This window comes from Oratosquilla oratoria, chromosome 12 (genome assembly GCF_046742065.1).
Source record: "Oratosquilla oratoria isolate Oo_2021 chromosome 12, ASM4674206v1, whole genome shotgun sequence".
Lineage (NCBI taxonomy): Eukaryota > Metazoa > Arthropoda > Malacostraca > Stomatopoda > Squillidae > Oratosquilla > Oratosquilla oratoria.
The window spans coordinates 51,317,362-51,339,796 of NC_134788.1; the positions used below are offsets into that span (position 1 = coordinate 51,317,362).

A 22,435-nucleotide genomic window follows, 5' to 3' on the forward strand; every position below is an offset into this window, starting at 1 on the left:
ACGTATGTACCTGTGGTATTTTACCTAGTCAGAGCACTCACTCGTACAGGAAAAAAAAAATCCACCCCTCCTTCCTCTGTGCCACTCCAACCCTATTTTGAAGAATATTTGTACAGCAAAATAACTTATTTTGTCACAGAACTGAGGTCATTTTTGGTAAGATAAAAGGCTTTTACAATTAATATAGTTTAAAATCGTGCATGGAAAATTTCTTTGGAAACATTACCTATGGATGGATGCTAGTGGATGCTAGAGTTGCCAGTTTAGTCAAATCGAAGAAGATGTGCATGAGTCTAATTATACTATTATTTGATCTGCATCGATCACCGGCATGTATTGTTTCTTTTATTGACATAATAATTTACTTTACACGGGTTGATTTGATCCAAGATGATTGAAAGGCAGTAAAAACAACGCAATTAAAGTAATATTCCTCAGGATATGTATGTTGGAGTTGCCAGTTTAGTAAAATTGAAGAGGATGTGCATCAGTCTAATTATACTATCATTTGATCTGTATCGATCACTAACATGTATTGTTTCTTTTGTTGATATGCTAATTTATTTTGAATGAGTTGATTTGACTGAGGGTAATTAAAAGGCAGTAATTAAAGTAATATTTCTCAGAATATGCCCTTTTAGTGTGGAAAGTAGTACTGCCGGGAGGTACGCGGGCGAATTTGATTGGATGTCTTGCCGTATATATATTAGTATCGCTTCTCGGCCTTTTGGCTAAGATCAAAGTGTAGTATCTGTTCTTATCAGCTTAATATCTGATACGGTCCCCATGTGGGGCCTACGATATTAATCTGATTTTTGTACTTAGGCGAAGTGCTCGGGGCTTGCTCCACCTTTGCCGCGGATCGGCCCGGTATTGCAGTACCTCCGGGATCGGTCCACTCCCCACGGGGAGAACTAAATGCTCATCAATGAAACGAAAAGCTAGTGTACCTACGTTATAGGTACTGGACAGCCTCCGACATATATATATATATTCGTAGAGCAGAGATGTTTACAGGGTTCGGATTCGAGTACCTGCAACGCGCGGGTAGACTAGCGAGAGGGATTCGCGCGCTACTCGAATCCCCAGCCCGCTCGCGGATCCTTGCCGGTACTCGGGTCCACGGCGGCTGGTTGCCTCACTCCATAGTTATCTCACCTTCGTATCCTTCTAATGTGTTATTATATTTCACAAATTTATTTTTATGTATTGAATGATGAATATTAATTTAGTTGGTGATATTCTAGGTAGACTTTGTTTAGAGTATGCAATCCACATCATTCATGTTACAGTACGTTGAGGAGCCACACAGGGAGAAACGACCAACCATTTGTATGGTGGAAGGAACATTCCAGCTTCTTCCCTAAACTAGAAGAATTGGCAAAGAAATTTGTGTACACCTGCATCATCTGTTCCATCAGAGTGATTATTCTCCAAGGCAGGTGGATTTATTTCACACTGGTGTAGCAGCATTAAGGAAAATAACATCAATACGATTCTTTTCCTTAAGTGCAAATATTACACGGAGTTTCTTCCCTTACAACAGCCTTGTCTTGAATATTTGTCTTGTTTGTTTTGCTATCTTGAAGAGGTCAAAGTAAGGTGACGTCGCTCCTGGCGCTCACCGTACGCAACAATTTTGATTCCTCGCCCTGTAGTGTTGCTGTGATCATGTAAAAATTAACAAGAAACAAGAGAGTGAAGCGGCAGAATATACAGTAGAGAGGACCCGTGAGTGCCTGAAATAGAAACAAGAAGGAAAAAGATGAGAAAAGCAGCACAGCACCCAGCATTTACTAGCCACGTCCACCTTACACCACCCTCACCTCACACCTCATCAGCAAAGAAGAGGAAATTGGAGATTTGCTATACATCGCAACCATCAAACAAATGGTAGCGACAAATTAAATCCCCCGTCCTGTAAAGTTTTAGTTCTTTCTGTTGTAATATCTACGGTTGTTCTTTATGGATTTTTGTAATTTTTGTTTCATTTGAAAGAAAACATGCTTTTTATTTTCTACAGTACAAAAACCTGATGAAACCTGAATTTTGCAGCATTTTTGTATTCAGAGAAACAAATTAATACATAAGAATGAAGAAGACTGCAAGAGACCATAAGGCCTACACTAGGCAGCTCCGTATCCATCACCACCTGTTATCCCCATCCATAAAGCTGTTTAATCGTTTTTTTTTAAACAACTGATAGTTTCAGCGCTTACTACATGGTTATTAATTTTATTCCATTCGTCAACCACCCTATTAGTAAACCAATTCTTGCCTGTTTCCTTCTTAAATCTAAATTTGTCCCGTTTATAACCGTTACTGCGAGTCCTGCCCTGTTGTTTTTATATGATGACCTTGTTTGCATCACCCTTGTTAAAGCCTTTGATCCAATTGAACACCTCTATTAGATCACCCCGCGTCTTTCCAGAGAGTGTAAGTTAAGGTGCCTAAGCCTCTTCGTAAGGCAAATTTGTGAGTCCATGTATCATTTTGGTCATTCTTCTCTGTACTGATTTTGGTGTAGAATCATAATTAACAAAACTGATTTGCTGCGAGGTAAAGCATGCGTAGAAAACTTCGATATTATACCTATTACTGAGTCCTGGATCAACATGGCTGATAAACATTTCCTTCCGGAAATCGAAATAGAAGGATATAAGTTTTTTTTCACAAGGATAGGGTTGGTAGGAGTGGGGGAGGTGTAACATTTTTCGTTAAAAATACAATAAACTGTATTATCAACAATTCGATTAAGGAAAAGGACTATACGGAATCCATTTGGGTAGAGATTATAGGCAAGAACAAGAAAGTTATTATTGGCGTCTTGTACAGACCTCCTAACCTCAGCATTGAGCAGACTGATCCCTTGATTCATGAAATTCACAGAGCGTCCCAGTACAAAAACGTTGTGTTCATGGGAGATTTTAACTATAGAAACATTGACTGGGAAACTTTAATAGATCACGAAACAAAGAAATCCCTAGATGTGGTGCAGGATAATTTCCTAAATCAAGTGATTACCGACCCTACGAGAGGAGTAAATACTCTGAACTTAGTTTTAATGATTAGCGTAAAAGTGGGAGATAGTCTAGGCTCTAGCGGTCATCAAGAAATAAGATCTAATATTATTTGGTAAGAATTAAAAAGTACGAATAACGTCCAAGTACCAGACTTCAGGAGAGGAAAATTTGACAATATAAAAACCTATATGAAATTGGATATGAAATGTCATGCGGACGATTCGGACACTGTTGAGTCCCGGTGCGTAACCAGGGGTCAGGTCATGACTAGATGTCAGGTCACGGAGGGTAATATGCATACCTCAACAGACAAGTCAGCGATTTGGGTGAATCTGATTTAATTATCAATGCACAAAATCCCCCTGAAGTAAATACGGAAAAATAGTAATACTCCCAATTGGACGTCGGACAGATTGAAACATGAGATCGGAATGAAAAGAGGACTTTACGTATAAAAGAAGAAGAAAAAAAAAAAAGGGGGGGGGGACACACCTTAGATCAAGATATAACGAAATGGCAAAGCTGGTTAAAAAGAATAACGTACAGCGAAACATAATTATAAAATTAAGGTTGCTAGTCAATCAAGATCCAACCCAAAGGGTTTCTTTCATCTCTATAAAACAAAAAATAAAGAAAGAATAGGACCAATTAAAAACGATGAAAATGTCATGATAGAATCGGAGGAAAAAATGAGTGAGGAGTTTAACAATTATTTTCTATCGGTGTTTACTAGTACCTGACTGCGATCCGATTTTCAGAGTTGATGAAGAAAGTAGTCTATCTGATATCAGCATTAGTAATGAAGTAGATTGAAAGACTTAAAGCTACAAAATACCGGGGTCCAGACGAAAATTTTCCGAGAATGCTAAAGAGGTGTGAATTTGAAATCTACGACCAGTTAACTGAAATATTTAATAAATCAGTAGACACTGGTTTTATGCCTAATACTCGGAGGGAAGCAAACGTTGTTCCTGTTTTTAAGGGAGATAGGTCGTCTATATGCAACTACAGGCCAATCAGTTTGACATCGGTTATAGGAAAAATGCTTGAATCAATAATAATAATTAGACCCAGAGAACACATCGAAAGACATAATTAATTCGTGATTCACAGCATGGTTTCTCCAAGGGTAAGTCATGTGTGACTAATCTTCTATACTTTTACACTAAAATATATAAGGCGTCAGATAACAATAATTACGATATTATTTACCTTGACTTTAGCAAAGCGTTCGATAAGGTGCCACACTTGAGACTAAATAAAATCAAAGCCCATGGCATAGAAAGAAAAGTGTTAGAATGGGTTGGAGCTTGAATTAGTAGCAGAAAACAGCGAGTCACCATAAATGGAATAAAATCTAGGTGGGACAATGTTACTAGTAGGGTCCCCCAGGGCTCGGTTTTGGGTCCCTTGTTCATTATGTACATAAACGACTTAGACGATGGGATAAATAGTGATGTTAGTAAGTTTGTGGACGACACTAAAATAGGACGCCTAATTAGGTCAGGAGACAATGCAGAGATTCTGCAGGATGATCTTAACAAATTGTTCAAATGATCGGTGAAATGGCAAATGAACTTCAATATCTTTAAATGTAGTGTGTTCAACGTAGGACAACACAACCTCGAAAATAGATGCAGCTTAGATAACACGCTTTTAGAGAAGATTGAGTGCGAGAGACTTAAGAGTTCTAGTAAGTTCGGACCTTAAAACCAAGAAACAGTGCATTAGAGCCAGGAATAAAGCTAACAGATTATTAGATTTCATTGCTAGGATGGTAACGAATAGAAGTGCAGAGGTAATTATCAAACTTTATCTAGCGATAGACCCATTCTTGACTATGCGGTACAATTTTGGTCTCCATCCTACAGAATGGACATCAATTCACTAGAATCAGTACAGAGAAGAATGACCAAAATGATACATGGACTCACAAATTTGCCTTACGAAGAGGCTTAGGCACCTTAACTTACACTCTCTGGAAAGACGCGGGGTGATCTAATAGAGGTGTTCAATTGGATCAAAGGCTTTAACAAGGGTGATGCAAACAAGGTCATCATATAAAAACAACAGGGCAGGACTCGCAGTAACGGTTATAAACGGGACAAATTTAGATTTAAGAAGGAAACAGGCAAGAATTGGTTTACTAATAGGGTGGTTGACGAATGGAATAAAATTAATAACCATGTAGTAAGCGCTGAAACTATCAGTTGTTTAAAAAAAAAAACACGATTAAACAACTTTATGGATGGGGATGACAGGTGGTGATGGATACGGAGCTGCCTAGTGTAGGCCTTATGGTCTCTTGCAGTCTTCTTCATTCTTATGTATTAATTTGTTTCTCTGAATACAAAAATGCTGCAAAATTCAGGTTTCATCAGGTTTTTGTACTGTAGAAAATAAAAAGCATGTTTTCTTTCAAATGAAACAAAAATTACAAAAATCCATAAAGAACAACCGTAGATATTACAACAGAAAGATCTAAAACTTTACAGGACGGGGGATTTAATTTGTCGCTACCATTTGTTTGATGGTTGCGATGTATAGCAAATCTCCAATTTCCTCTTCTTTGCTGATGAGGTGTGAGGTGAGGGTGGTGTAAGGTGGACGTGGCTAGTAAATGCTGGGTGCTGTGCTGCTTTTCTCATCTTTTTCCTTCTTGTTTCTATTTCAGGCACTCACGGGTCCTCTCTACTGTATATTCTGCCGCTTCACTCTCTTGTTTCTTGTTAATTTTTACATGATCACAGCAACACTACAGGGCGAGGAATCAAAATTGTTGCGTACGGTGAGCGCCAGGAGCGACGTCACCTTACTTTGACCTCTTCAAGATAGCAAAACAAACAAGACAAATATTCAAGACAAGGCTGTTGTAAGGGAAGAAACTCCGTGTAATATTTGCACTTAAGGAAAAGAATCGTATTGATGTTATTTTCCTTAATGCTGCTACACCAGTGTGAAATAAATCCACCTGCCTTGGAGAATAATCACTGATGGAACAGATGATGCAGGTGTACACAAATTTCTTTGCCAATTCTTCTAGTTTAGGGAAGAAGCTGGAATGTTCCTTCCACCATACAAATGGTTGGTCGTTTCTCCCTGTGTGGCTCCTCAACGTACTGTAACATGAATGATGTGGATTGCATACTCTAAACAAAGTCTACCTAGAATATCACCAACTAAATTAATATTCATCATTCAATACATAAAAATAAATTTGTGAAATATAATAACACATTAGAAGGATACGAAGGTGAGATAACTATGGAGTGAGGCAACCAGCCGCCGTGGACCCGAGTACCGGCAAGGATCCGCGAGCGGGCTGGGGATTCGAGTACCGCGCGAATCCCTCTCGCTAGTCTACCCGCGCGTTGCAGGTACTCGAATCCGAACCCTGTAAACATCTCTGATCTACGAATATATATATATATTATGTCGGAGGCTGTCCAGTACCTAACGTAGGTAGACTTGCTTTTCGTTTCATTGATGAGTATTTAGTTCTCCCCGTGGGGAGTGGACCGATCCCGGAGGTACTGCAATACCGGGCCGATCCGCGGCAAAGGTGGAGCAAGCCCCGAGCACTTCGCCTAAGTACAAAAATCAGATTAATATCGTAGGCCCCACATGGGGACCGTATCAGATATTAAGCTGATAAGAACAGATACTACACTTTGATCTTAGCCAAAAGGCCGAGAAGCGATACTAATATATATACGGCAAGACATCCAATCAAATTCGCCCGCGTACCTCCCGGCAGTACTACTTTCCACTAAAAGGGCATATTCTGAGAAATATTACTTTAATTACTGCCTTTTAATTACCCTCAGTCAAATCAACTCATTCAAAATAAATTAGCATATCAACAAAAGAAACAATACATGTTAGTGATCGATACAGATCAAATGATAGTATAATTAGACTGATGCACATCCTCTTCAATTTTACTAAACTGGCAACTCCAACATACATATCCTGAGGAATATTACTTTAATTGCGTTGTTTTTACTGCCTTTCAATCATCTTGGATCAAATCAACCCGTGTAAAGTAAATTATTATGTCAATAAAAGAAACAATACATGCCGGTGATCGATGCAGATCAAATAATAGTATAATTAGACTCATGCACATCTTCTTCGATTTGACTAAACTGGCAACTCTAGCATCCACTAGCATCCATCCATAGGTAATGTTTCCAAAGAAATTTTCCATGCACGATTTTAAACTATATTAATTGTAAAAGCCTTTTATCTTACCAAAAATGACCTCAGTTCTGTGACAAAATAAGTTATTTTGCTGTACAAATATTCTTCAAAATAGGGTTGGAGTGGCACAGAGGAAGGAGGGGTGGATTTTTTTTTTCCTGTACGAGTGAGTGCTCTGACTAGGTAAAATACCACAGGTAAATACGTCAAAAAGTTAATTTTTCAAACACCAGTATCAGTAATGAATACCCTGTGGAAAGATACCTACATACAACATACCACACGTAATCTAAATATTCTCATTTCTCACAACCATGGTCAATTTTACAAAGTTATAGGAAACCATCACATTTCAAAGTGCACCTCGCTAATCCTAAGTTTGAGTAAACTCGTAAAGAGTAATACTAACAGTTTGTTCAGTATACGATATAAATGCTCCCAACACTACCATATAACGAAAATATTGCATAGCTAAATTTCGTACACTACCAAACCGCTACAACCGCAGGGGAGATCTATATAATTCTACTGTGCTCGTCAGGGAATCCTTTAAATTATCTTCAAAACGCTTAAATCTTACGCATTTTACTTAAGCTTTCCGTGGCGTGCAACATCTTAATGAGAATTATTTGATTCTTATGCCCACCAAATGGGCTGACTAATCCAAACAAAGTTAAGTTCTACTCGGAGCGAAATGGGAAATGTATCACTGATGAAGATGTAGGCTTACTCGCTGGCTCCAGACCCTGCAGGTGGACCAGAGGTCTCCTGTCGTTGTCCTTGAAATCGAGTCCAAAATACAAGGAAGATCAGTCATGACGCATGTTCTCACAATAATGTTCACATACGCCAGTTACTGTAACGATGCCCATCAGGCCGCCAGCAGCCATCTTAGCAATCTCGTTCCACCCGGTCCGACATTAGTCAATAGCTGCACGGCAGAAGTCGGCACTGTCCTGCATCGTCTCCCGGTTACAGGCCTCACGCCGGGGTGTCTGCCTCGGTTCCCGTGGTATTGTTTCCAAGTGTTCTCTCCCACGCCTATTGGGGACTGAATGAGATTACGATCTTTAATGTAAAGGGGCTCAATTATATTTTCAACCTTGGGTCCGTGTATATTCCCAACATTGTAGTGTTATTTTCTAGTTCTTCGTGGGTTTCGTGTGATGTCATTACATTTATTTTAGGGTGGGGTGCTCATACGTATTGCTGTAGTGCAGCATCACAGACGTCATGTCGGTATACGTTGATGAAAGGGCTTTACAGTTTCCTTTGGTGCCTTTGTATTCTAATATGAGATGAAACTTTCTCAGTTCACTCCCTTTCTGACTGGAGTTATTTCGAAGGAACGGGTATCTACTAGTTTCCTTTGGTGCCTTTGTATTCTAATATGAGATGAAACTTTCTCAGCTCACTCCCATTCTGACTGGGGTTATTTCGAAGGAACGGATATCTGTTACATAAACAATTAAATTGACTATGCTGTTGTTGTTTTTGCATTTAGTCCCAGCGGAGCTAGCCGATTTAGGGAACGCCTTTTAGATTTCGAGTGGCTTGATAAAAATGTGTTGTTGCCGGGTAGTGCAATTAGTGTTTAACACTCGCGTGTGTGGGTGTATACATGAGTTATATCTACGCAGATGCGTGTGTGTGTGCGGGCGGGTGTTTATATCAGTCCTCCAACTGGGGAGGAGTAGGCGAGTTTGGCCGCGAGGACAGTCAGCATTGGGGGAGTCGTCTGCCCTGAGGCGGTCGAAAGCCGTGGTTTGGTTGCCGAGGGTTGCGCGTAGTGGCCGGAAGTTGGCTTCCATCACGGGGGACGTGAGGAGACAGTGCTAGGAGATTTCCGCGCCACAGATGCAGCGTGAAGCAGTATATCGGGTAACCAAGTGATTCACCCTTATCCTGCTAATTGTATCTGCAATGTGCGTGGGGTAGGGAGGAGGAGAAGGTGGGAGGGGTCAGTTCGAGGCAGGTCTTCAGGGGCCATCCTTCGGCAGCTGCGGTAGAGTGGTATTCCGATTTCCTAACGTCCCAGGCAGGAAGGTCAATCTTCCGGAAGATGTCATTCGCTGAGGGATGGAGTGGGATGACGTCGCCTTCAGGTGATGAAGCACCTAGCTTAGCAGCATTGTTTGCCATCTCATTACCATGGAGACCCTCATGCGAGGGGATACATAGCAATCGGAGAAGGACTGCGAGCCTGTCGACTTCGGTTGAGCCTGAGGACGTCTTTAGGGATGAGTGTGCAACTACCTTTTTTTTCTGCTATCGATCCATAAAGGGATCATTTAACCAAGTGTAAATTTGTTTAATCAACGATTTATCGTTCTTAATTGTGTGCGCACATTAACTGAAGGAGCCTGCACTTTGGGCCACGGAGGTGACCCGTTGGCGGACGCTACGACCTCGATGAAATCAACTTATTTGGCTTCAAAAGTTTTTTTTTTTATTCACAAACAAATAAAAATAAAGATAATAAGAATTAAACAAGATAGTTATGTTGGTGCTTAGAAATAATAATTATTTGCATTTTGGTCTTCTAAATTTGAAGTAGACAAGAAATGATTTGGGAAACTGGGAATAGACGAGATAGGAGTAGACGATATGGTAATTTTGGAGTACACGAAATGACCATAAACCGGGCTTTTGAGTACTGCCAACTGGTACAGTGGTATTAATCTAAACCCAATGTACCTAATCTGTCATGATTGTCAAAGATAAGAAATATGCCAATAACATGTATCATAGATCGATATGCCTTTAGATACACATGTATCACATGGAATAAATTTCTAAATTAGTTGATTTTAAAGAGCATCAGACGACTAGAAATCCCACATATATAAATTAGTTACTAATCCACTTACTAAGATTTTGTGTCTTTGGAGGCTGCTTCTCCCTTTTATTTCGGTCTCAGTTTCTTCCTGGCATTTTTAAAAATAAATATTTTGTGAATTAACTGAAGAAACAATTCAGAGATTTGCAATGTCGCATTTACTATTGCAGTTCTCTTTTAGAAGCCGCCAAGAATAGTATAACTATTTTCCATTCTTTTTCCCAAAGTTGAAAACAATTCACTGCTCCCTTTTTTGTATATTCAAATGTGGTCCTTCGGAGGCAGTTAAACTAACCGAGCAAGTGGGTCCGCCCCACATCTATCATAACTCTTACTTCCTTCCATTTCACTCTTTCCTTCCACTAGACCCCCAAATCCCCTCTCCCATTTTATCTATCCTGCCCTCTAACTAAAGGCAGTTTATAATAATTTCATTCCGGAGCATCGTAGGCTGTTTGCATATATTTATCTAATTGTGTTATACAGGAAAGGAGTAACGCTCGTCGGGTCCCGTCTCCTATTCTCTAATTTCCTAACATACCTAGACTCTAATTTATGTAGTTTCAACTTAATCTACATCTTTGACTTCCAATGATCATATTCAGATTTGAACTCGTGTATTGTTTGAGCTTGGACTATACCACCTAAGCCATTCCACATATTTATGCATGTGTAAAACTATTTCTTTATTCCACATATTTATGCATATGTAAAACTATTTCTTCACATCTTTTAGATACGTCTTTCGTGACCTCTTAAAACCCTCCCATATTTAATCCGATATCTTCCAGGGCCGTAGCCAGGAATTAAAATTGGGGGTGGTGGTGGTTATGCTTTAGGGGGGCTACTACTACTACAGGGCATGATAGTTAAGGTGGAGGAGAGGAGGGCTGTAGTAGTACAGGTCAGGATAGGTAAGATGGGGGAGGGGGGGATTTGGAGGGTTAGTGTAAGGAAAAAATTAAATGGAAGTAAGTTAGTTATGATAGGTGTGGGGCAGACCCACTTGCTCAGTTGCTATATATGCCACTGTACCGTGCCCACATATAAATAATTAGAGATAATAATTCATATGCCTGTAATGATAGCTACAATTTTGTATTTCATGCATATAATGTTCCACAAATCTACCATAAACTTAGTTTATTTTTTTGTAAGTTTCCCGGTGTAGAGTATTTATAATACTTTCGAGTAAAAATCAATTTGAGGGGGCTAATTGGATTTTTGGTGGGGCTAAGCCCCCCCCCCTCCCACAGGCTACAACCCTGATCTCTTCTGTCAGTGCAATCTACCAATCTGAGCATAGATGAATTTCTCAAAGGGTCAAACCTGTGACCAAACCTAAGCACTGGTTTCCTAGAGTCTTCTTAATTTAAAAGTTGCACAATTACTCCTTTACAAATTTACTTCTGTATACACACTTTTGGCTATACAGTGTACAATATTGCCGTTTATCTCAATCTTTCAAGTCATTTCCTAAAATTACATATGCCTCGAGTCTGCAGGACTTCTTTCCACAGTAGGAAATTAACCCATTCAACTCCGATGACAAGATGTCTTGTCATTTGGTCAAATAAAACAAAAAATCATAAAACACCAAAATGTTTGATCAAACACCAGAAAAATATGACGTCAGTCCTCGCTTCGCTCGCAGCGAAGCGAGGACTGACGTCATATTTTTCTGGTGTTTGATCAAACATTTTGGTGTTTTATGATTTTTTGTTTTATTTGACCAAATGACAAGACATCTTGTCATCGGAGTGGAATGGGTTAAATCAGGATAAAATATTAAACTCAGAAATGGTAACCTTGTATTTAATAAGGAAACAATAATTGGAGATTTTTTTCTTTTATTCTGAGGGGATGATTCACCAAAACAGAGGTTAGTGCACTGGAAATAATGCATTATGGTCAATTAGCTGAGACAGCTGCATCAAACGTGCCCATCTTATGATTTTTGGGGGAAAGACATATCAAGATCCTTCCCCCCCCCCCACACACACAAAATGCATATACGAGGCTGTCAAGAAAGTCTCCAGCTATTGTGAATTTTTGCAGAACTGGTAGTGCAATCCTAACAAAAGCTGATGGACACTGACAGAAGACCTTACTGTACATGCATGAGTGGCCATGGTCCCATGTGACAACTCAGTTACCGGCCTGACACAGTTGAGTGAGGGTGTGTACTGTTTGAATGTCACACTGATGCAGGTGACTTCCATTAGCTAGACTGGGCTTTTGTTTCTGGATCATAGCTGTAGACCCATGACTCGTCTCTGGTTATTATTACATGAAATTTGAGTCATTTGTAGCAGCTGCATGTCCTGTGAAGTTTTAGCATGAAATTCCTTCTGCTTATGGGTCAGGCGAAGTGACGGTCAAACAGTATACACCCTCACTCAACTGTGTCTGGCCAGTAACTGAGTCGTCACATGGGACTATGTCCACTCACACATGTGCAGTAGGGTCTTCTGTCAGTGTCTACCAACGTTTGTTAGGATTGCACTACTAGTTTGGCAAATATTCATAATGGCTGGATACTTTCTGGACAGAATTTGTACAACCCATCCCCATGACCTCTTGAGGGGAAAATAATAACAATAAATATAACAACAATAATATGTACTAAAGGTCTTCTCCCCCTTCAATGGGAGAATGGACAAGTCAAATCTTCCTCAACCCCCCCTGAATGAAAGAAGGGGGAGAGTTTTTGTGTCAAAATATCTCGGACAACATATTCAACCAAGTCACCCCTTAGCCACTTGTCTGCAATTTACAGATGCTTTAAATTACCTACATCACAAATTCACTTATCTGGAATTTTATTGTGCTGTACATCAAGCACAAGATTAACTTATTTACACTTATTAAAACCTTTCCTATCATGGTTAACACTGATGACGTAAATAATCATGCATTGCACATAAAATATCACACAAGGGGTACCATACAATTCGACAAAATCATTTGGCATTGGTTGCAAAAGTAACACATACTACTTAGTAAGGAAAGATGCCAGGAGACACATAAATTAAACAATTCATAACAAGGGACTAACAATGAGTAACAGCAAGCGGCAGTCCTCAACCTGTCTAGCCCTTCACCTTGATTTGGTGATGCCCTTCTGCCAAAGCAAATACACTCAGCTAACTTGGCCGATAGATTTATATAATGCATTTAGAAGCAATATATTCCATCCTGTGACAATAGATACTAACAAGATCCAGTTGATGCAAAGACAGTAGTAGTATTTGTCAAAACATGAATATATAAACAATAATGAAAATAATAAATAGATCAAGTTCTTAATATTGACTTATGAAATACATTCTATTGCTGAGCACACCAAGGATTCATAATTCAAACCTTAGATCTACACTAAAATACTGGATAAAAATACTACATACGTGGATGCATTAGCCAAACCTTTTCATCATTTACTTTTGAACAAATTCTCTAACACTGTGACTTGCAGCTCAATATACCTCGAGCTGGCCCCAAAAAATCCTACATCAACTGAAGGAATCACAGCCCTTCACTTCAAAACCTATCAGCTCTACAATAATGAAAGCACCTCTTACTCCAGGTCATGCTCTTCAATTTTAATGTCATGAATCTCTATGATATCTGGAATGGTTCTTTTGTTTCTGTTGACTACTTTCTCTATTGGTTCTTCCTCTGTCTTTACTTTAAAACCTTCCTCAGGAATACATTTAGTTAACATTTTGGTGGTACACGATTTGGTATGCCACTCAAATCCTTTGGCACTAACAAAAGAAGTATTACACTGAGGACACGTCAAAGGGTTCCCTCCTGCATGTGTGGTCAAGTGTCTGGCAAGATCGCGGGAGTGTGCGAAAGCAGCCACGCATACGGCACATTTGTAGGGTTTTTCTCCCGTGTGAATGCGTATATGACCCTTTAACGCCGACGACTGAGTAAATGCGGCATCACACAAAGAACACTGAAAAGGTTTTTCTCCAGTGTGGGTCATCATGTGCACCTTCAGAGTTCCTGACTGGGTGAAACGCGCATTGCAGGTCAAGCATCGATAAGGCTTTTCGCCTGTGTGCGTTCGGATGTGAGCTTTAAGACTCGATGATCTGGCAAATGCTGCATCACAGAACGTACACTCGTATGGTCTTTCCCCTGTGTGTATGCGTAGGTGCACCTTCAGGGCATAAGCCCGAGGAAACGAAGCCCCACAAATCTTACACACACAACCATCTTCAGTGTGCATCTGTGAGTGGAACTTCAGGTTTGACAGATGAGAAAAAGATTTCGGACACTTTGTGCACCTGAACGGCTTTGCACCTGTGTGTATCACGGAATGAACTTTTAAGTCACACGCTCGCACAAATCTGGCTCCGCAAAACCTGCACTTATACGATCCCCCTCTAGCATGACTTCTCAAGTGTACCTCCATGCGATACTTAATACGAAAGTCGGCATCGCAAAGCTTACATTTGTAAGGCCTCTCGTGTCTATGTGTCCTCATGTGAAGACTCATCTGATGTGCGGAGGGCATCACGACCTTGCAAACTTTGCATGTTTGGGGCTTAATCATATGGGTTCTCACGTGGTTTTTTAAAGTCGAGGCACTAGAAAATGAAGACATGCATATAGTACATTTATAAGGTCCGTTACTTGCATGAGCCTTGAGATGAGTCCTCAAGCTTGACATGTGTGAGTAGGAGGCTTGACAATGTGAACACTTGAAAGGCTGCTCACCTTTGTGGATCTTAAAATGATCCTTCATGTCAACAAGTCGAGGAAAAGTGGCGCTGCAAACGTGACACTTGTGAGACCTTCCTCCTCTGCAAACCTTCTTTGTGGGTTGCATAGCATCTTTGTGCGGTTTGCTTTCCATCGTGGTCTTGCCGATATCTGTTTTTTCACACGCTTCATTACTATTTCATAGCAGGCCAAGTATCGAGTCTTCTTGATCCTTCTGAAATGAACTATTGCAACCATACTTTAGGAAACATTTGTCAGCCTGATCTTCATGTATACTAACAACCTGTTCCCAAATGTAATAATGGAAATCTCTGAATACCGTTTACCTTTGCACAGATATCATAATTACAATACAGCATTAACTTTCTTTACATATACAGGGATTTCTTGATTTATGCCAGGGATATGTTCCTGAAGGGATCACGTGATGTAAAAATTGCATAAAGCAAACGGTTAAGGTTTGCTATTGCTTACTTGACTTTTTACATTGTGTTATTCTAAATAACCCATGTAATACAAAAAAATGACTAGGTTTTTTTACTTTGTGTTATTCCAAAATCGCATATTCTAAACACACATAAATCAAGAAATCCATGTAAATACGCATGCATCTACTAGTGGTGGTCCTGCAAATTGGACAGCAGAAAATCATCTCCCCACTGTCCATTTTCGAAACCCATTGACCCCCTCGTCTCCGTCGGCAGGTGCAATCATAAGGGGTCTCTGGACCAAACCTGGGATATCTGTCAACTTCAATCACTTTGGTACAACTCAAATTCTCGTATGCAACACCGGCTATCATATGTATCATTCATCACACTACTCGCATTATAGAATATAGTCACTGCTGTATTACTTGTTCTGCAATCGTACTAAACTCGGGGTATCTGTCAACTTTAATCACTTCAATATGATGATGCCAATGTAGGCATCATGAGGCATGAGTGGGTACATGAGGATGTTGGCGTCAGTGTCTTGATTATATATTTTTGTAGTTGTACATGAGTTACCCCCGGATTCTATGAACTGGTTTGATCATGTTTTCTGTATTTATTATTACCCAGAGTAAAAGAAAATGAGTAATACAGCAGTGGATTTATATTTTATAATGCAAGTAGTGTGATGCAAATTACATATGGCAGCCAAACCTGCATGGGAGAATTTGAGTTGTACTGAAGTGGTTAACTATCTTTCCTCCCCCTTTTCACATGTGGTGAACTGACAACTAATGACTGCACTCCTACTTTTTGTCACTGACATACAAACAGTTCAATGCTAATTTGAGGCTAGGTACTAAATAAAATCAAAGCCCATGGCATTGGAGCAAAAGTGTTAGAATGGATTAGAGCTTGGATCAGTAACAGAAAACATCAGGTCACCATAAATGGAGTAAAATCCAGGTGGGGAAATGATACTGGTAGGGTTCCCCAGGGCTTGGTTTTGGGTCCCTTGTTGTTCATTATGTACATAAATGACTTAGACAATGGAATAGATAGTGATGTTAGTAAGTTTGTGGACGACACTAAAATAGGGTGCCTAATTAGGTCAGGATACGACACAGAGATTCTGCAGGATGATCTTAACAAATTGTTCACATGGTTGGTGAAATGGCAAATGAACTTCAATATCTCTAAGTGTAGTGTGTTAAATGTAGGGCTACATGACCCCAAAAATAGATGAAGCTTAGATAACATGCTTTTCCGGAAAACTAAGTGCAAGGGAGACTTGGGAGTTCTAGTGAGTCTGGATTTTAAAACCAGGAAACAGTGCATTAGCGCCAGGAATAGCTGAGTATTAGGTTTCATTGCTAGGATGGTAATGAATAGAAGTGCAGAGGTAATTATCAAACTCTACCAATAGACCCATCCTTGACTATGCGGTACAGTTTTGGTCTCCATCATACAGAATGGACATCAATTCACTAGAATCAGTACAGAGAAGAATGACCAAAATGATGTATGGACTCAGAAATTTGCTTAGGCACCTTAACTTACACTCTCTGGAAAGATGCAGAGTGCAGGGTGATCTAATAGAGGTGTTCAAGTGGATCAAAGGCTTTAACAAGGGTGATGCAAACAAGGTCATCATATTGAAACAACAGGGCAGAACTCACAGTAATGGATTTAAACTGGACAAATTCAGATTAAAGGAAATAGGCAAAAATGGTTTACTAATAGGGTGGTCAACGAATGGAATAGACTTAGTAACCACGTAGTAAGCGCTGAAACTATCAGTTGTTTTAAGAAACGGTTAGACAACTTTATGGATGGGGATGACAGGTGGTGATGAATATGGAGCTGCCTAGTGTAGGGCTTATGGTCTCTTGCAGTCTCCTTCATTCTTATGTTGTTATGTACAATAAACTGGAGAGTAGAGGACAAGACACCACTAGTGTCATTCTTTTCCTGCCATACAAGTAAACACAATATAGAGAACAATGCAACGTGTCTTCCCTGAGACATTCTCTGGAAGGGATCAAGAATTAACGGTAACTATTGCGGGACTACATGATTTTTGTCAGCGAAAGCGGAGGCAACAGTTATTATCGCACACATTTTTGAAGGATGCCAAGAAACACATTTTTGTCACATGTATCATCTACTACAACAACTTATACCAGTGGTTTTCAACCTTTCTTTCTGGCCATTATGCCCCTCCTAATCGCCTTTAAAATCTTGATGTCCCCCATGTGGTGATTTAGTTCTTATCATTCGAAAAATAAACTCCCCTTCAGCTGAAAAGGCATAAAACCTTGGTTTAAAACCACTTAAAAAAAAAAAAAAAAAAAAAAAAAAAACTAGAATTCCTCAGTTGCCCTCAATTGCCCCACGTAAAAATCATACTGTCCACCTGAAAAATCGAATTGCCCACCTGTGGTGCATATGCCCCACGCTGAGAAGCACTGTCTTAGATGTTAAAACCCAAGCTACGAGCAAAGTTGACACTATGAAAGATGGCTGAAAAAAAAAAAAAATAATAATAATAATAATGACAATGAACTCCACAAGATTTCTTTTAAGAATTAGGTAAAGAAAATAATCATACATACTGAGGTTTAATGCAAGTTTTATTTTTTTTTTCAATGAAAAAGAGAAAAGAGAAGAAAAGTGAGAGAAATAATTGAGGGGAATTGCATTTTTTATTCTTTTGTAATTCATGATTTTTCAAGCTGGACTGGGAGAGATTGTGGCATACCAGAGAAAGGAAATCAGATAAAGAGGAAGATAGGAGGGTGATGAAAGCCTAAAAGAAGAAATGAAAAAAGAGGTGTGGGCGGCACCACCTGTCACGGATATGGCAGAACAAGTCCCAGTCACCAGTTGGGTAGAATTGGCTGAAATGAAGACAGCATGAAAAGCATAATGCAAGAGGAATCATATCCACAATTATGGGAAATGACATAAACTTGCCTAACCACACAGAAGTGTTATTTGGACGGAAAAAAAAAAAAAAAAAAAAAAAAAGAAAAAAAAAAAAAAAAAAAAAAGAAAAATAAATAAATAAATAAATAAAACAAATAAAACTTAATTCTGGGTCCCATGAGGTCATGGTCAGTGTTAGGTCGAGCAAATATACTAGTGAATGATGGAGTTTGAAAAGAATACATACACTACAACAACAGTCTGCTCCATGAGAGGGGTCACCCAGGGATGACCTGGCATTATTGTATTACAGCGGAGAATTGTGGCATAAATTCTGGACAGTTCAAGGAGGAAGGAGTGAGAGGGACAAGTGTGTTGGGAAAGAAAATGGGTGACTGAGACCCTATTTGCTATCCAATTTCCACCTTAGTTGAATGATATTTATAGCATTAGCTAGTATAAGATTTCACAGGTACTTGGGTGATGGGGTTAAGGATATAGACACTGACCATTAGTTAGAGGTCAATCAATTCCTTGTGCTTATTCTCTCTTGATGAGGAGTTGTACATACATACATATACCAAGGTTTTTTCCCCCTTACAAGGGAGGTAGCTAAAAAGAAAAAGGCATAAAATCATTCCCACCCATTCCATCCCTGAATACACTCCACACCCCTCCACCCTCCCTCTTATCTTAGCACCTCCTGGATGACGGGTCATCACTGCACCTTGTCCACTGCCCTGGGTCAGAAGCAGTGTCGCAAGACACAGTACATCCACAGCAAGGCCGCTTCATTAAATCGGCGACCGCCCCTCTCCGTCCCCCCATGCATAAAAGGAGAAGACGGGGAGAAATCCCTTCGTAGTTGTGGTTTCATGTAAACCAGCCCAGCTATTGGTTCTTCCCACTCAAATACAAGATTCTTGGGATTTGTCCAGAGTGAAAGATGAGCCACAATAACATGTGCTGTGTCTTCTGTGTGGTGGTAAAGCATTTGGTGTCCATCGCCAATTCTGTCTTTGTACTATTGTAGTGCTGTGAGGTGACCAGAACATAGGCATGTCAGTGATAACAAATCTTTTCTTGGGAGAGATTCCTTTGTTGGGTTTACTTCTAAGATTGTCTTGTGAATCATAGAACTTGAGTCTACTCAAGAAGTATTTGATTTGTGATCTGCATGTCAATGTTTTCCAGTGGCTGTGTTGGAGATACTGGGGGGAACCTAGTTCTTAGTTAAAGGTGATATCTACTCCCCCTTACATTCCTTGAATATAACAATCATTTCCAGATGAATTCAATGTTCTACCACATATGTAAACTGTAAAGCACACATTTAGAGAAAAGTAATACTGTTATATTGTGATCTGTGTATTATGACCATTGTCTTGCTTTTTTTGGTCATTTGTTAAGCACAATCCCTTCCCTTTCCATAAAAATGTAATACTCTGCTTTCCAGTCTTTTCAAAACAATATATCGTGTCCTGTGTAAATGAAGGTGATGTAAAAATCATATTACTGGTAATTCTATAAAGCTTAAAAATAAAACTACTGGTAATTTTCTATGACAAGTCCAAGTTTCGATGGTAAGTAAAATAAAATCTATCTTCGATGTAATAGAAATTCTAACCTCTGTGAGAAAAAAAGAAATCTTCTTAATATATACTTCCTTTCAACCTCAATCAACTTTAAAGGAAACGATGTTGTGGTAGAAGTGAGGGGGGGGAAGAGGGAGAGAGAGAGAGAGAGAGAGAGAGAGAAAAGCAAAGCTGCAATTTGTCACTTTGATTACATGGAATTTTTTTCTTCTAAATTTCATTAATTAACACACACCCTCTCATACTGGGTGCACCTGACATATAACAAACTTACAAACACTAAATCAGACTGATAAGATGCATAAGGGGAGATTAGATGAATTGTAACTGGCCAGATGATAGAAGTGAAGATGAGTTATGACAATTATCTTGAGAATGGTAAAAGGGCAGACCAACCTGAGAAAGAGGATGGGAGGAAGGAAAATCAGAATCACATAGAAAAAATATATATAAATGAATAATAATAGATAAATAAAAAACTGTTTAAAGGACATCAAGGAGCATACCCTTCCGCACATTGTGTAAATCTGTGGGAGCGAGAGAGAGCGAGACTCTGGCATTAGCCCAAGGGACTGGTAATGGGTTTTACTGGGTTGTTTTGTGTCTGATCACGAAATAATACCAGAATCCTTTTTACCCAAAAGTGTAGCACAAACCTGTTCTACAGAAGTACTACACAAAGACTGGACTATCCAGTAATGGTACATTACAAAGGATATTTTGGATCTTTGAAAATTATACCACTCGGAATTCCCCAAGAGTTGGGGACTGCCTAGGCAGGTTAGGTCAACAGATGATTTTAACCCATTCAACTCCGATGACAAGATGTCTTGTCATTTGGTCAAATAAAACAAAAAATCATAATAAAACAACAAAATGTTTGATGATCAAACAGCACCAGAAAAATATGACGTCGTCAGTCCTCCTCGAGGAGGAGGACTGACGACGTCATGTGTGTGTGTATTGATATGCCATATTTCTATAAATCTGGGGCCCTACTCATGAATTTGGCCCTGGATGAAAAAAGAGATAAGGATTCTTATTTTCAAGGGAGATCGTTTTCCATTCATAAGAGAACACCGAGTGAATCTGATTCATGAAGATTGTCACCAACGTCCCTAATTTACCGACTGTACAAAAGTGTGACTTTCATTACTCCCCTAACAATTCCGCAAAATCTCTTCATTGACTTTAAAAAATTATGGTTCTTCAGTTGGGTTTTATTTCACTATCATATAATCACATTTTTCATGTTTTTCTATTTGGAAGATCTATTTTTTTCTATTATGGTTACTTTGGGTTATGTTAGGTTATGCTGTAATGATAGAATAATAGTTTCATGTTAATTATCTGTTTACATGGTTCTGGAATATTATGATTATCAAAATCTATGCTCTGAACTGTGTTGCTGTTTTCTTGAGCAAATGTGTCCTGAAGGAGTTCACCTGTTTCTCTGACTTATGCACGAACCATCTCACTTTGTATTAATCACCGAACCTAACGATATCGAATTAGGGAAAGACCAGGCACGGTGAGCATTCTTATTACAACATGCACAAATATATCCTCAGTTTCGTCCTCCCTCTCTGCCTTTACAGCATAACACAAAGGAATCCCGAGCGAAGAATATAATCATTACGTATTACGGAAGCTTAGTCGAATATGCATCCTACCTGTTCCTGACAAGCAACAAACGTCAGCTGATTAAGACGAGGGAGATAAACAAGCCAACTTCCCCTTTTAATTATTATCTTGTTAGATCTGACTTATCAGCCATGCAACTCACCATTTCTTTAAACTGCTTGGAACACGGTTATTAAATTGACTGATATTGATGCCATGATCTTGCAACGAATACCCCAAAATTACGAACGAGTGACAGCTGATACCAATCTTCGAAATGAGGCCATTTGTGATGGCGTTTCTTGATGCGAACAAAAATATTGAGTACCTTATTTCAGAGACGAAATAAAAAAATGAAATGTTCATACAGATATTTTCATAATCTAGCATAGGTATTAGATACTTAATTGTCACAATATATAACATATTCAGCTCTCGTCTATGGGAACAGTATTTAAAATACCCACCCCATATTTGAACGGCGCGCGTTTTTTTGTACACACACACAACCTATGATTGCCAGATATAGAAGGCTTTCTATTTGAGATGAATATTCTGAATCTACACTGTTGACATAATAGGGAATAATAGTAACATACGATCACACATGTTCCACAAATAATATATTCGATCAGTTGTTTTCAATCTGGTTCATGCTTGGAACAACTGATTTGTTATTGTCCTATCGATATTTTTCTGTTCTACATTTACAAAATTGTATTTGCGAAATATATAACCAGGACAGTATCTACTACGTAGAGACCTCGCAAAATATAATTATATTCAAAAAGTAACATTTCCATCTTGATGATACTGGATATATTTATATTCTTCATCGATCACGCAAAATAGGTAATCACTTTAATCTCAAATAACATATGCTGTCGGTTCGAAATATTTGTTTTAATTTTCCACACATTAGCGTATCTATAGTGAAAGAATCCTCTTTCTATATATTTTTTTCTCTGTCGTCTTGGTGTTCCTTCATTTATCTTTTTCTTCGCTGTTCAGAATGAGGCAATTCCATTTCATTGTCAGCCAGACAAATTTTCT

At 39.1% G+C, this 22,435-nt stretch overlaps 1 protein-coding gene and 2 non-coding genes across 5 annotated transcripts; 1 reads left to right on the forward strand and 2 right to left on the reverse strand.

Moving 5' to 3' along the window:
• Nucleotides 1-711: 711 nt before the first annotated feature.
• LOC143032082 (U2 spliceosomal RNA) lies at nt 712-904 on the forward strand. Its single transcript, XR_012967067.1, has one exon. It is a non-coding gene; the product is annotated as a U2 spliceosomal RNA (small nuclear RNA).
• Nucleotides 905-6,531: 5,627 nt separating this feature from the next.
• LOC143032083 (U2 spliceosomal RNA) lies at nt 6,532-6,724 on the reverse strand. Its single transcript, XR_012967068.1, has one exon. It is a non-coding gene; the product is annotated as a U2 spliceosomal RNA (small nuclear RNA).
• Nucleotides 6,725-12,564: 5,840 nt separating this feature from the next.
• Nucleotides 12,565-21,686, reverse strand: LOC143031726 (uncharacterized). 3 transcript variants are annotated; one of them, XM_076195942.1, is made up of 3 exons: nt 21,546-21,677; nt 17,674-17,759; nt 12,565-15,026 (listed from the first exon to the last, which is right to left on the reverse strand). In XM_076195942.1, the coding sequence occupies exon 3, from the start codon at nt 14,933-14,935 to the stop codon at nt 13,643-13,645; it is 1,293 nt and encodes a 430-aa protein (XP_076052057.1). In that variant the 5' UTR covers nt 14,936-15,026; nt 17,674-17,759; nt 21,546-21,677; the 3' UTR covers nt 12,565-13,642. The 3 variants fall into 3 exon arrangements, with proteins under 3 accessions (XP_076052057.1, XP_076052056.1, XP_076052058.1); XM_076195941.1 differs by lacking the exon at nt 17,674-17,759 and having other exon boundaries at nt 21,546-21,686; XM_076195943.1 differs by lacking the exons at nt 17,674-17,759; nt 21,546-21,677 and having other exon boundaries at nt 12,565-14,666; nt 14,797-14,933.
• Between the last annotated feature and the right edge of the window lie 749 nt (nt 21,687-22,435).